Genomic DNA, 12,323 nt, shown 5'->3' on the forward strand with positions numbered 1-12,323 from the left:
CATCAGCCATCCTTTCCTCCTCAGCATCCAGTTACTCCATTGCTACCGGATCTTCTGCATTTTGTTTTCCCATCACCACCACTGCTTCCACCAGGCAGTGCTCGCTAGCATCCTCACTGTGGGACTGGCGCGTGCCAGCTCCTCCTTTGGACAGGCATCTGAGTCAGAGGCATTCCCTCTGAGTCACTCCTAGGTGACCTCTAGGAGTAAATAATCAAAGCGGAGAATGCTGTCAGTCAGACCACTGAGAGTCCCCGGACGCTTTTCACTTCCAGATTTTTCCCCTTCCAAATTAGCGGAGGAGAGATGCTGCCCCGCTGCACTGGCAGGTGAATGATCCGGAGGACCTCAGGGCACGGCTGATCAGTTCTCCAGGCTGTTTAGGCACACAGTGAGAAGGAAGCATTTTGCGTGGAAGTACAGACAGAGACCTTCTGCTGCCCAACTACCCCTCGGGGAAACAGATAATTAGAAGGGGGGTGGGGGAAGAGCACGAACAGATAGGAACAGCACGTTCGCTCTCCTCCAACCTGTTTAGAGACCTGGTGGAAGGGAGGAGGGCAGGAGGAACGGAGAGGCCAAACCCCACGGGTTAAGAGCTCTTTCAGCTCACCCCGAACCTAACGAACGTGGGGGCTCATCCACACCGTGCAGTCAGCACCCAGGTACCCAGCACACCCGACAGGAGCGCAGAGGAAGGCCAGTAAGTCGCATGCACCAGTCCTCGGCTCACACCGCAGCAGAGCAGGGACAGCATCATGCGCTGCTGGCTCTTTTCCTTACCTCTGTGTGTTGCCTGACGGGGAGTTCCTCACTTTGGGGTTACTGGAATGCATTGACAGAAATCCTGAGCTCACAGTCTCACACGCAGGCAGATGGGCTCTCGTCAAGTTCCTCTGGGGACTGTGCCACCAGAGGCAGCTCTGAAGCACTTTCTGCCACCCGCTTCTCTCAGCGCTGTCTGTCTGCTTGCCTTTTTTCTCTTCGCTCCTCTCTGGTTTTGCACGGGGCGCTTCCCTCCTGCAGCTCCAGCATTCTCTAGACGCGTGCCTCCTGCTGCCCAGGGGAAGTCTCGCATCTCCAGGGCACACTGTTAAAACCAGCCCACAAGAAGAGAAGAGAAATCTGGTGAGGAACTCTCCGAGCAGACGCGTCTGCGAAGCAGCACATGGCAGTCCTTTCCCGTCACTGCGAAGACGCAGGAGAAGAGCTCTCAGATGGCTCAGCACAGCTGCGTATTTCAAAGGGGAGGCAGCCCCGGCTGGCCGCTCGGTTTACAGGCGGCGAGGCCAAGCTTCCCTTCAGCCACAGCAAATCACGCCGGAGTCAACAAAGCGGGGAAGCTTCTCATACCTGGACGCTTTGATTCAGTATCTGTGCTCAGCTTGAAGACACCTCACAGCAAGTCAGCAGGAAGCCAGAATGACAAATCCCCAACATGACCTAGCTATCCAGAATTCCCCCGTGAACGGCCATAATCTGATATTTCTTAAGAACATAAACTCTGCTCAAATCTTTTCTGTCTCCTTGGTCCAATATAACCAGACATAAGTTCATTGATGTGTGCTAAGAGTTGCACACAGGGAGGAAAATAAAATAAAATGCCTTCCTGACCACCTGTAAGCAACCAGCTATGCTGTGATTACTCTGTAAATACCAGAGAGGTTAGTCAGTCATTATTTCTATTAGAAAGGCCAAGAGATCGCTAGAGAGCTGCCCCTCTAAATTTGCTCAGCAACACTGTACAAACCATCGAGACCTTAAAAAAAATAAGAATAATAAAAAAACACACACAACAAAATAAGCATTTTTTTCAGCTTCTTGCTAATAAACAAATATGCGTGATGCAGGCAACACGACACTTAAAACTGTTTCTGGAGGAAGAAACTATTGAACATTACTGTTTATGTCCTTTGGGCTAAATTATTTTGGAACAAATTTCTGTCTTGTTTATGTTTCAACAGAATCTCTTCTGCTCATCTCATCTACTCAGATGCAAATCCACTTAATTTAGAATCTAACCAAGATTTATTGTTAATGTATTAAGCAATGCTAGTTAAATATTATTCAAATGTAAATATTCCTGGTATTCCTTCTCAGCACCGAAGAAGCAGTTTCTTCCTGTGTGTATCAAATGAAACAAAATAAATCTCCTCAGACTGGGAGTGCCTTGAATATTATGGATAGACTACTGTTTGAATTGTTTTTAAAAAGGACAAATTGCTTTGCTTATGTGTTGACACCAGAGGACTACGAAACTCGTGTACTTTATGACCACCTCTGGCCAAGGAGAGTTATCAGTAACCTGCATGATCAGAGCTGGTTCTCTGGTTCCCCAAAATGATCTCATTGTGAGGTTGTGGTGCCGTTATAAATCTTAGTGACTTTGCATCGCTGTACGTGACAGGACAGCACCGCACAGTCCTTCCTCCGTAGTCCTTCTATGAAAAACATCGCCTCCAAAACATCACCTCCTCTCTACCATGCACCTCCTCGACAAGCCAGAGGAATATCCTGCTCCATATTCTCACCTCCTCTGCGCTGCACAACCCCATTAATGTGGGGAATGTTTCTGCAGTAACAGCCTCATTTGTCCTGCCTCTTATTCGGCATAATCAGGTGAACCCCAGTCCGAGCCACACGCTCCACAGGATCCCTAAGTCTCTCTGGAGCTATAAGCTGGTTATCCCATTGATTCGGAGAACAATGTTGAGTTACTATTGTTACCACTATCAGGCTGTAATCGGAGCTGGTGCTGCACAGACACATTGAGGACAAAAAAGAACATCTTCCTAAACATCTAAATTGTACCAACATTCCATGCAAATTCAGCTCCTGCGTCTGTTTCGAAAACAAAACTGTAACATTATCGACTGCACTGAATAATAACACTTTTCAAAATAGATTCATGCATCAGTAAAAGTCAGTGTAACTCAGGGAGACTAGAGAATCCTCGCTTCAGGTGAAGGCGTGACTGAAAATAGAGTGAATTTCAGGTAACAGAGAACAGGAACAATAGCATTAAAAGGAGTGGAGCTCAATGCTAAAAGCACTGCGTGGGCGCCTGTGTGACGGACTCCAGTATTCTAGCTGTTTCTTCCTCTGCTTTTCCACTTTTGCTGTTTATGCTTTACGATGCTACCTTTCATAAATTACAAGATGAGAATTTTCTCAGACACCCAGTCCTGCACGGTGCCATGGGAAAACACGAAGAACAGAATCAAGATCACACCCTCTGCATGGGACTTCCGACAGCACCAAACTTTCAAGCACTTCACAGGGCGAATTAACCTGCATTTTTTAACCATGCATTTTATGCTATATATACATGTATCTTCTTCCAGCTACTGGAATTGATACGTTCTGCAAGGGAACTGTATTTTCCAATCTCAGTTTAAATTTCTTCTTAACAGAGAGAGCTATAAAGGATACATCAATATATTCATTGGATATATTGGAAGAACAGCAACTCGCCTTCCTCTGCTTCTCTCATTTCTGCACGCTGGGAACATACTATCTTTTATAATGTGAAAGGGGATGCCTCATGATTTTTCTAAATGCACTTCTAACATACGTCTGCCTGGAAATCTAGGGTTCAATAATGGAAAATCTCCAGAGAAATGTATTTTTGCAGCTGGAGCCTGCCTGCCATAGCAAAGCCCTTATCATCGCGTTAAAATTAGAGGAAGGTTCGTTGACAGCGAACGGTCAAGCCACTTTCCAAAGCATTTCAGCAAGCTGACTCTGGGGCTGTGTTCTCAGGGTTGCTTTAAGGTACGCCAGGCACAGGCTGCAAGGAAGAGGGGTGGTTCAACAATCTGCTCATTCTCGCCACCCCTCTCCTGACCAGATCAGGGGAAGATCCAAGCGGGAACCAACCCAAGGAAAACAGGAGAAATCTCTGTTCAGCCGGATCAGTCCCCTTGATCTGGTTGATGATGCAACCACATCAGTGCCACTGCAAGCTCAAAGGAGGAGGTGAGAACAGGTGAAAAGTAGCCTCACCCAACCTGGTGGCGGCTCACAATTTGGACGGCACAGAATGGCTTTAAACACCAGTTTCAGAGACAAGAGAGATAGACCCACATCAGTGGAGACATCACAGGCCCTCCCCTTTCCGTCAAGTAGCTTACCAAGACCCCTGGCGTCACGACACAGCAGTACTCATTGTGGAGGCCATGAGGTGCGAACCACTCCTCTCACAAGCAATGATCACCTGAAAAAAAGGAGAGAGGCAGAGCTTCAGCAGCAGGAACACACAGCCCAGCCAGCTGCCGCCCCTCCTTCCCAGCCCCAGGAGCGAGCAGAGAAGTCATAATTTGCTCTGAACCACTGGCAGGAGGGAGCCTCTGCCTAGGCTGGCAAGGTTCACCAGCAGCAAAAACGCCAGCATCAGGCCGGAACGGTCTGAAGATGTCGGCAGTGCGAGGAGGTGCGGAGGGGAAGTAGCTCAGACCTGCTTTAGCACTCCCACATTTGAGCTTGCTGGATTCCCATGAGCTCATCTGTGCTCCGAGAAGCTGGCACAAAGCTCACACGAGCAACCTCCCCTTCCCTGCGCCCATGCCTCTTCAAAGGCTCGCCTTCCCCTCGCTGTGAGCCCAGCAACATCTGCCAAACCCCCGTGCTCCACACACACAACCTCCTCCGCAGCCAGACAAGCTATAAATAAAAACATCAAGCGTCAGGTAAAGCCAGGCAATTGCTCAGTCGCATCTAGGGGAAAACCAGGCAGGTTTTGGAAGGAAGACGCGCTCCTCGCTGTTCTGTCAGCCCCTACTGCACGTCACCGTGCTACGCTACAGAGAGAAAGGAATCCGACTGCAAATCTTGCTGTGTAAGACATCCTGCAAGCTTGCTCATGGGAGAGCTGCAGATGTGCGTAGGACCCCTTGGCCTACGGTTGTTCCCTGTAAGGCCAAAATAGTTTGTAGCCCATGAGTGGATCAGCCCCACTTTCAGTAATGGAGACAACCCTGCATCAAAAACTTTCGGTCACATCTTACGAAAAGCCACAGGTACCTGAAAACTTAGCAATATCAGGAAACGCAGACTCTGAGGCACAGCTCAGTGGTAAATCTGAGGTCAGGAGAGAAAGAGGAGCTACCTGCCAGCTTCTTCTACCTCACCCACTCTGAAAACTGGCGAGGCCGTGAGAGCAGTGAGAGACCACACAGCACCCGGGCTGTCAGGGCCGGCGCGGTCCCCGAGCACTCAGCTGTTTACACTGCGAGGACAGCCCCGCGGTTCAAGTGAGTGCACTCCCAGAGCGCTGCCAGGGGCTTTCCGTGCAGCCTCCGTGCCTGCTGCTGACCAGATGCCTCCAGCAGGGACGCAGGAGCTGCTGTGAGGCTCGATGAGTTACGTGTTGTGAAACCCTCTGCGTATTCTCTTCCCTCCGACATTCTCCAACTGTTATCTCCTGCAGCTTCACCTTAACAGTGGGGCAATACCTCGCCGTGTAATCCACCTCAACAAAACCAAACTACAAAGCCAGGCCCAAACAATGGAGCTACATTCTCCACCCAATCCAGCCAAATCAAACAATGAAATCATCACCGCGATAGACCGTCCTTATCTAGCCAGGTCACACCTGCAGACAGGAGCTGGAACAAACACCCATCGCAACAAGCTGCTTCAGCCAGCACAACCTCCCGCAGCGGCACCATCAGCCCTGCACCCGATTACCCAGCTGAAGCTCCTCTCCCCTTTCCCCCACCCCACCCACCGAAACGATACCGGCCGTGCCATGCCGGTGCCAAGACTGACGCGCCTCTGCCAGGGCAGCGACAAGACCCGCCTGTTCCCCTGGGAGGGCGAACACCACCACCAGCACGCACCGCGGTGGGGAGAACCCATCAGAGGGAACGGTCGGGTTCAACCTGGCAAAGCACCGGAGAAAGACAGCCTTATAAACCACGGGCCAGGACCACGAGAGGGACACAACCAGACACGAGGCACTGTTGTGGTGGCCCAGATGCAGTTATCACAATGCTTTTCCATCTTTACTGCTCCCCACAGTCTTAGCCCGCAGCACGCAAGCAGCTACCCCAGGGCAACTAACGATACGCGCTCAGCTGAGCTTACCTGGTGGCAACTTGCGCATGAGCCATCTTCATGAACTAGCCACCCTATTACTGTGATGCAAACAAGTCCAAAAAATAAATAAAAAAAGCCCACCCAAACTAGCGTATTCCCTCTCCATGCCCTTGCACCGCAGAAGCGGCTCTCGCACTGCTTGGTATTGATGAGCGGCCGGGTACTTGGAGGCGCGCAGCGTTAGGGCTGCTTCAGCGGGAGCAGCCGTAGTTAGCACTGACTGGCTTCAGTCTTTTCTCGCCCTTTGAGGAGGAGAACGTGGAGAGATGAAATGAAGGCATACCAAGTAGATAAAAGTATCCAACTTATGGCCTTACTGTGACACGAAGCATTAAAGGCAAGAAACCTCTTTCTCGGTGTACGAGAAAGAGCACGCTTCTTTTTTTTTTTCCCCACGGCCTTTCTGAGACTGTCAGTCTGTGCCGGACCGAGGGTGGCGAGAGCCCAAAATCAGCACGGAAAAAGAAAAAAGGCTAGAGATCTGCTGCTACAGACAACACGCGGTGACTCTGAAGGCAAAGCGAGCCAGCACCCCGAATTGGCAGCAGGGTGGGAAGGAGAGGAGGGAGCGGGTGGAGTAAGACGCCGAGCAGCAGCTGCAGGAGGGTCGGAGCCCGATGGTGCCGGCAGCAGGAGCTGCGCGAGCCGCCTGCAGCAGGACGCGAACGGGCACCAGTGGGCTCCCCGCGTGAGCGGGGAGGTGGGGGGAGGCGGTGAATCAGCCGACGCGCTCCCTCCGCTCAACTGTGCTGGGAAGGGCCCGTCCCATTCCCCCGACCCTCCTTCGACCACTCACGAGGGAGAACGGCTGCACTAGCAGGAGGTGACCCCACTGCACCCGTGGCACCCGCAGAGCGACCGCGGGTGCTCGCCCTGTGCAGAACTGACCAGTTTTGCCTTGCTGCACACCTGCGGCTGAGCAGCACGCGTTACTTTTTAATAAGCGGCTGTTTAACAAGGCGCTTGGTCACACACCTCATCGATAAGAGTGCAACCAGGAAACAAGGAGGACGCAGGAAGTGTTATTCAATGCTTTTATTGAGCAGTCAGAGGCCTTTAAGATCATGTGTAAGCGACTGTGTACGTTGACGTGAGTATTCCAACACCACGCACATCTCCCCATGACGCTGGAGGAGACGGGGACACGGGGCAATCTTCATCCCCTTGAACCAGTCCCAGCTTCTAGCTACGGCCCCCACTCGGGGCTTGTAAGTACACCCTTACATCTGCCCCCTACCTCCTAGCAAAGGCTGTTCTCATCCTTCCCCAGGAAAGTGTAAAGCATGTGCCTGTAACACAGCTCGTGGTGAACCCACCGGCATTCAGAGGGGTTTGTCAAAATGCTGCCTTACCTTCTGCAGGCCAAGCACGTGCTGGACCCAGGAAAACAACTGCCATCAACCTAAGGCCATCCAAGCCTTTCCCTTCCAGCCACCATTAGCACTCGTGACCAGGCTGAAAACTAGTTCTAGAAAAGAAAGGATTATTTTTCAGCCACCCAGGTGGCCACATGCTCACTGGTGCTGCCACAAAGGAGGCAGCAGTGACTGATGGTACAGACATGGACAGGCTTTAGCTGGTTGTTCAAATACACTTCTGTTGTTCCCCTGCGGGCTCCCCCTGTGCTTTTTCTTTTACACAGGCAGAAAACACACCGGGCACCCAAAGAGCCACCAGGGCTGAAGACACAGTATCAATACACATCATGCGGACCCAGCACAACGCCGCCTGTCCAAGTGACTAATCAGAAGGTAGCCTGACTAGCTACTGTCCTGACTCTTTCCATAGCAGTGTTTGCAAACCTCATCCTCTAATCAAACTACACCATCATTGCTCCAAAGACTTCCAGCTGCTGTGCTCATGTGCTCCTTCTGCCAGAAAGGCAGTGGCTACTTGCTCCTGGGCACCTCTGATGGCACATGGACTGTACTCTGCCCCAAAGCAGCTGCTGATTTGGGGAAACTAGCAAGATCTGTCATTCCCGGGTACGCTGCAAATCCCACTGACTCAACAAATCAATTTCTTGGCGTGGGGCTGTGACAAGGGAGGGTCAGGCTGGGTGTTAGGGAAGGGTTCTGCACCCAGAGGGTGGTCGGGCACTGGGACAGGCTCCCCAGGGAACTGGTCACAGCACCGAGCCTGACAGAGTTCTAGAAGGGTTTGGACAGTGCTCTCAGGCACAGGGTTTGATTTTGGGGTGGTTCTGTGTGGAGCCAGGAGTTGGACTCGATGGTCCTTGTGGCTCCCTTCTAACTCAGGACATTCAGAATCACTGAGCCACCTTGCTAATACTAAGCTGACTGGATAGCAACTCACAGCCAGCCACCAATTTCTAGATGGCCCTCACTTACCCTGAAACAGCACAGACTTTGCCATGTTTATGTCTTGGCTATAAAAAAGATGGCATACACTAGGTTCTCACGCTTTCCCAAAGCCAAGAAACTCCACCTTATGCATAAGTCAGAGAAGCCTCCACAGCATTACTACTGTGCTGATAATCTTCTACTGGAAGCAACTCTCAATCAAAAGAATCCCAAACTTGCCACCTGAATTCCTTTCACTACATGAATGTGGGACACACACGTTCTTCACCAGGCTCACTGCAACTTCCCTAAGAGCCTGATGAAATAACTTTCCTTGTACACATGGTGTGCATCCACCGCTCCACTAACCTCTGAAACACAGGCAGGTTACTGTCCAGAACTAACTCCACGCACGGAGAAAGGGGCTGAGCAAAGATAAGCACGCTTAATGTACATGGAAAATTTACGGCACTGACATGGAAGATGCAGCCAAGAGACTATGCCATTACAAGGAAAAGAGGTTCCTTTGAGTAGCTCAGATTAATGGAAGAATTTAGGACCACGGGACGAACATCCTTGAAATTACAAGAACATACCTAACCACCTCCACGCAAACGTGGTGCCTGTGGTCACACAAACCCAACTCCACTGGGCCTGTGTCTGTGTCCACATACTTTGGGTAAGACAACGCCAATACTCTTCCTCCCGCACTTTTCCCCCCTAACTCTGACCACCGCACACATGGACGTTTTTCAAGAACCAGTCTCTCCTGAACTCCATTCAAAACAGGGACAGCCACAGAAAGTCACAGAACCATAGGATGGTTTGGGTTGGAAGGGACCTTAAGGATCACCCAGTTCCAACCCCCTGCCACAGGCAGGGACGCCTCCCAGGTTGCTCAAAGCCAGCCTGGCCTTGAGCACCTCCAGGGATGGGGCATCCACAGCTTCTCTGGGCAAGTCCTACCTTTCGTTTTCCATTCTTAAAAAAGCACAGTCAAAACAATCACTGACAAAGCGCAATGCAGACCCAAGCGCTCAGAGAATAAAGGGTTTTATGACATTCCCAACACAACCGCCCCGTGCACTCACACAGTGTGATCTCCACTGACTGTTCTCTTCCCTCCTCCTTCTGAGGAGCACAAGGACAACCAACAGCAGCCGCGATGGAAAGGCTGTTTAAGTAGTTACTCATCTGGGGTATTACAACAATCATTCTAAAATAATCTGTTGCAACAGACATGTCGCCCACTATACTTGTAACCATAATTTTAGAAGTTGTTAGTAACACTTCAAACACTTTATGTCAGAAAGACTACTGTGCTTCCACTAAACTTTATTTTTGGTGCCCTAACAATGCTTCAGTGTGTCATTAATACAAAGAGGATGATCACCTTTCCTAGACAGTTACTGATTTCATACAACTCTTTCCACAACTCCTTGCACAAATTAGTGGAGGAGACAGACACTTGTGGACACTGATGAACAGATTCAAGTTGTCCACAGACACCTGGAGACCCTTTCAACCTCTCGTCTACCGTGTATAAAACTGAACTGCGTGATACACCTGGGACTAGAACAGTCACCTGGCATATTCTGACACAGTTCCAGAAGCCAGGTTTTGGGGAAACAAAGCAAAAAACCACATACCAACGTCTAAGCTACAACTACCTGCTTCTGTACAGGCTGACCGATTCCTGCTGTTGCTAACACCAATTCAGCTTCGCCAACATGAGGGGCATTTGCAGCCGCAGGTCGGCCAGGCTGCTGTCACGTCGCCGTGTTGTGTTGCGACATGCCGCTAACATCAGCTCGGCCTCAGCATCCTCCAGCACAGCTCCCTGAACCAGCTCGGCTCCCCCTACGTTAGGGACACCGGGAGCAGCCGGCGTACTTCACGGCCAGAGTTTTCAGCACTTTATGCGGAGCATTACTTACCTTAGCAGCAGCCTGTCTGCTCTGGAGTTCCCACTACTGTAAGCACCGGCAAGGATCAAAAGCTTTTAGCAATCAGGGATTTCTCAAGGAGTGTTTTAACATTATTTCCCTAATATATGACAGGCTTCTGCGGCTTTCTACATCGTGTTAGCAGTTAACAGACCTAGCATCAGTCAACATTACGTGCAGGAGTCCAGCGGAGAACGCTAGAGCTTCCGACCGGCTGCCTTCATAGCTTTGCCTCCTGCCAAAATTTCATCTGTTTTTTAGGGAAGCAGGTAGCATGTTCAGGGCCAGAGGCAATCTCCTTTCTCTTACTCCTCTGGGTTTATTTTTTTGAAAATTTAAACAGTGACGACAGCGTGAACAACAACCATAGGTAAAAGAAGCCTGGATAAAGCTTGTCACGGTAGCTCATTCTTCACAAACTAACCCGTGGAGGTGGTGGGGGGAACAAACAGGATGCAATGGATAGGAAGACAAGGCTGAAGAGACACCAGTTTGTTCTTCAATATATAGTAACGCCACGTTGTTTAAGCAGAAGACTTGGGAGGAATAAGGTACCCATCAGTTCAGCATGAGGAAAACTGAAGAAAAGGAGGAAGCACTTTCTCTTTTCCTTGCAGCATCCCCTCGCTAGGCTTCCAGAACGAAAGAGATCAAACAGTCCTCAGGCAAAACACCCCAGGCTGCAATCCTGTCAGTTTTCATAAGCTCAGCAGGGCCAGGACGGGTCAGCACCAGACAGACCTCCTCCACGGAAAGCCCCGTGCTACGGCGAGCCCTAACCCCGCAGCACGCTGCAAGGGGGCACCACACACCGTGTCCGTCAGAATTGCTGCAGGCAACCCCACACCTTCCTCGGCCTAGCCCTCGCTGAACAGGCACCCCGCCTCTCTCTCGGCCAAACGAGCAGCTTGTCACGGCTCCCCTAAGCGTCAGCACCCGTGGCACTGCCCGCCGGCGCCACTTCTCACCCAGGATCATCGCCACCAGCTGCCCCCTGCCCTGCTCCCTCCCGCAGCTCTCTAACACCGGGCTCTCCACCCTGGGAGGGTCGGCAGGACAAAACATGAGTACCCGTGGCAGCAGAGTGAAGAAATGCTACAGCCCCTGCGTGTTGCTTACTGCTGGCTGCGCTCGACCTCTCGTCTCTGTGCCGCTGTGCCCACGATAGGCGCATTACAGGTAGCGCAGCCTTTGGTGACCTGGCGCTGTGCGTCTGCGAGCTGGTTTCCTAACTGCTAAACGTCGGATCGTCGGCAGAGCAATGACTCTTCTGAGGAGGAAATCACTTCAAAGACCTCTAGCAAGCAAAGACTGTGCGTACACGGCGCTCCAGGATGCTACATGATCATATCAAAGCCACCGGGATGAAAAACTGACATTTGATAAATAACGTGAGGTCACCTAAAAGATCTCAAAACATTGCATGGGAAATTCTTATTTTGACAAGAAATTAAGCAATTCCATAATCAGGCCTATTATCTCCTCTACCGCCTTGACGTGATCTTATAAAAGCATCGAGTGCCTGCAATCCCAACTGCTGCAGGATCCTCCCTCATTCTACACAAGACGTAGATGTTTAATATTTTTCTCGTTAGCCAGGCATGTACAGCAAAGCCTAAAGTACTTCAAATTATTTACCGCTCTGTATAAACAGAGCGCTGTTTTCAAAGCCTCGTAACTGTCAAATCAAAGCTACCTTTCGCGGGAACATTCAGAAGCGTTTCTTCTGGATGGTGGCTATTTGCCTGACAGTTTCAACTTTCCATCCCCGACTACAAGAAGGTTAAGGGTGGTTTTTTTGAGACAGGAGCGAGTGTTTTCTCACTAACAAGCTGTCAAGCCATTTCGGCCTGAAGTTCTTTACTCCCTTCTCATCCGTACGCATAAAACGCTGCAGAAAAATTCAATCCCACCAGCGCGAGTTGGGAGAAGAGCTCCTCCGCACGCACCTACGATGGCCTCAACTCCCCGCTGC

General features: G+C 50.7%; 1 protein-coding gene across 7 annotated transcripts in view; it reads right to left on the bottom strand.

Annotated features, from left to right (window-relative positions):
• Positions 1–12,323, bottom strand: part of BCL9 (BCL9 transcription coactivator) — a 67,341-nt gene that overhangs the window by 10,562 nt on the left and 44,456 nt on the right. For all 7 annotated transcript variants that reach the window (XM_035540669.2, XM_050708084.1, XM_050708081.1 and 4 more), the window contains exons 2-3: positions 4,134–4,216; positions 784–1,090 (exon numbers count right to left, since the gene is read on the bottom strand). In XM_035540669.2, coding sequence (XP_035396562.1) covers positions 784–836 — 53 coding nt within the window. In that variant the 5' untranslated portion in view covers positions 837–1,090; positions 4,134–4,216. The remainder of the gene's footprint in view (positions 1–783; positions 1,091–4,133; positions 4,217–12,323) is intronic.

This window comes from Cygnus atratus, chromosome 1 (assembly GCF_013377495.2).
Source record: "Cygnus atratus isolate AKBS03 ecotype Queensland, Australia chromosome 1, CAtr_DNAZoo_HiC_assembly, whole genome shotgun sequence".
Classification (NCBI taxonomy): domain Eukaryota; kingdom Metazoa; phylum Chordata; class Aves; order Anseriformes; family Anatidae; genus Cygnus; species Cygnus atratus.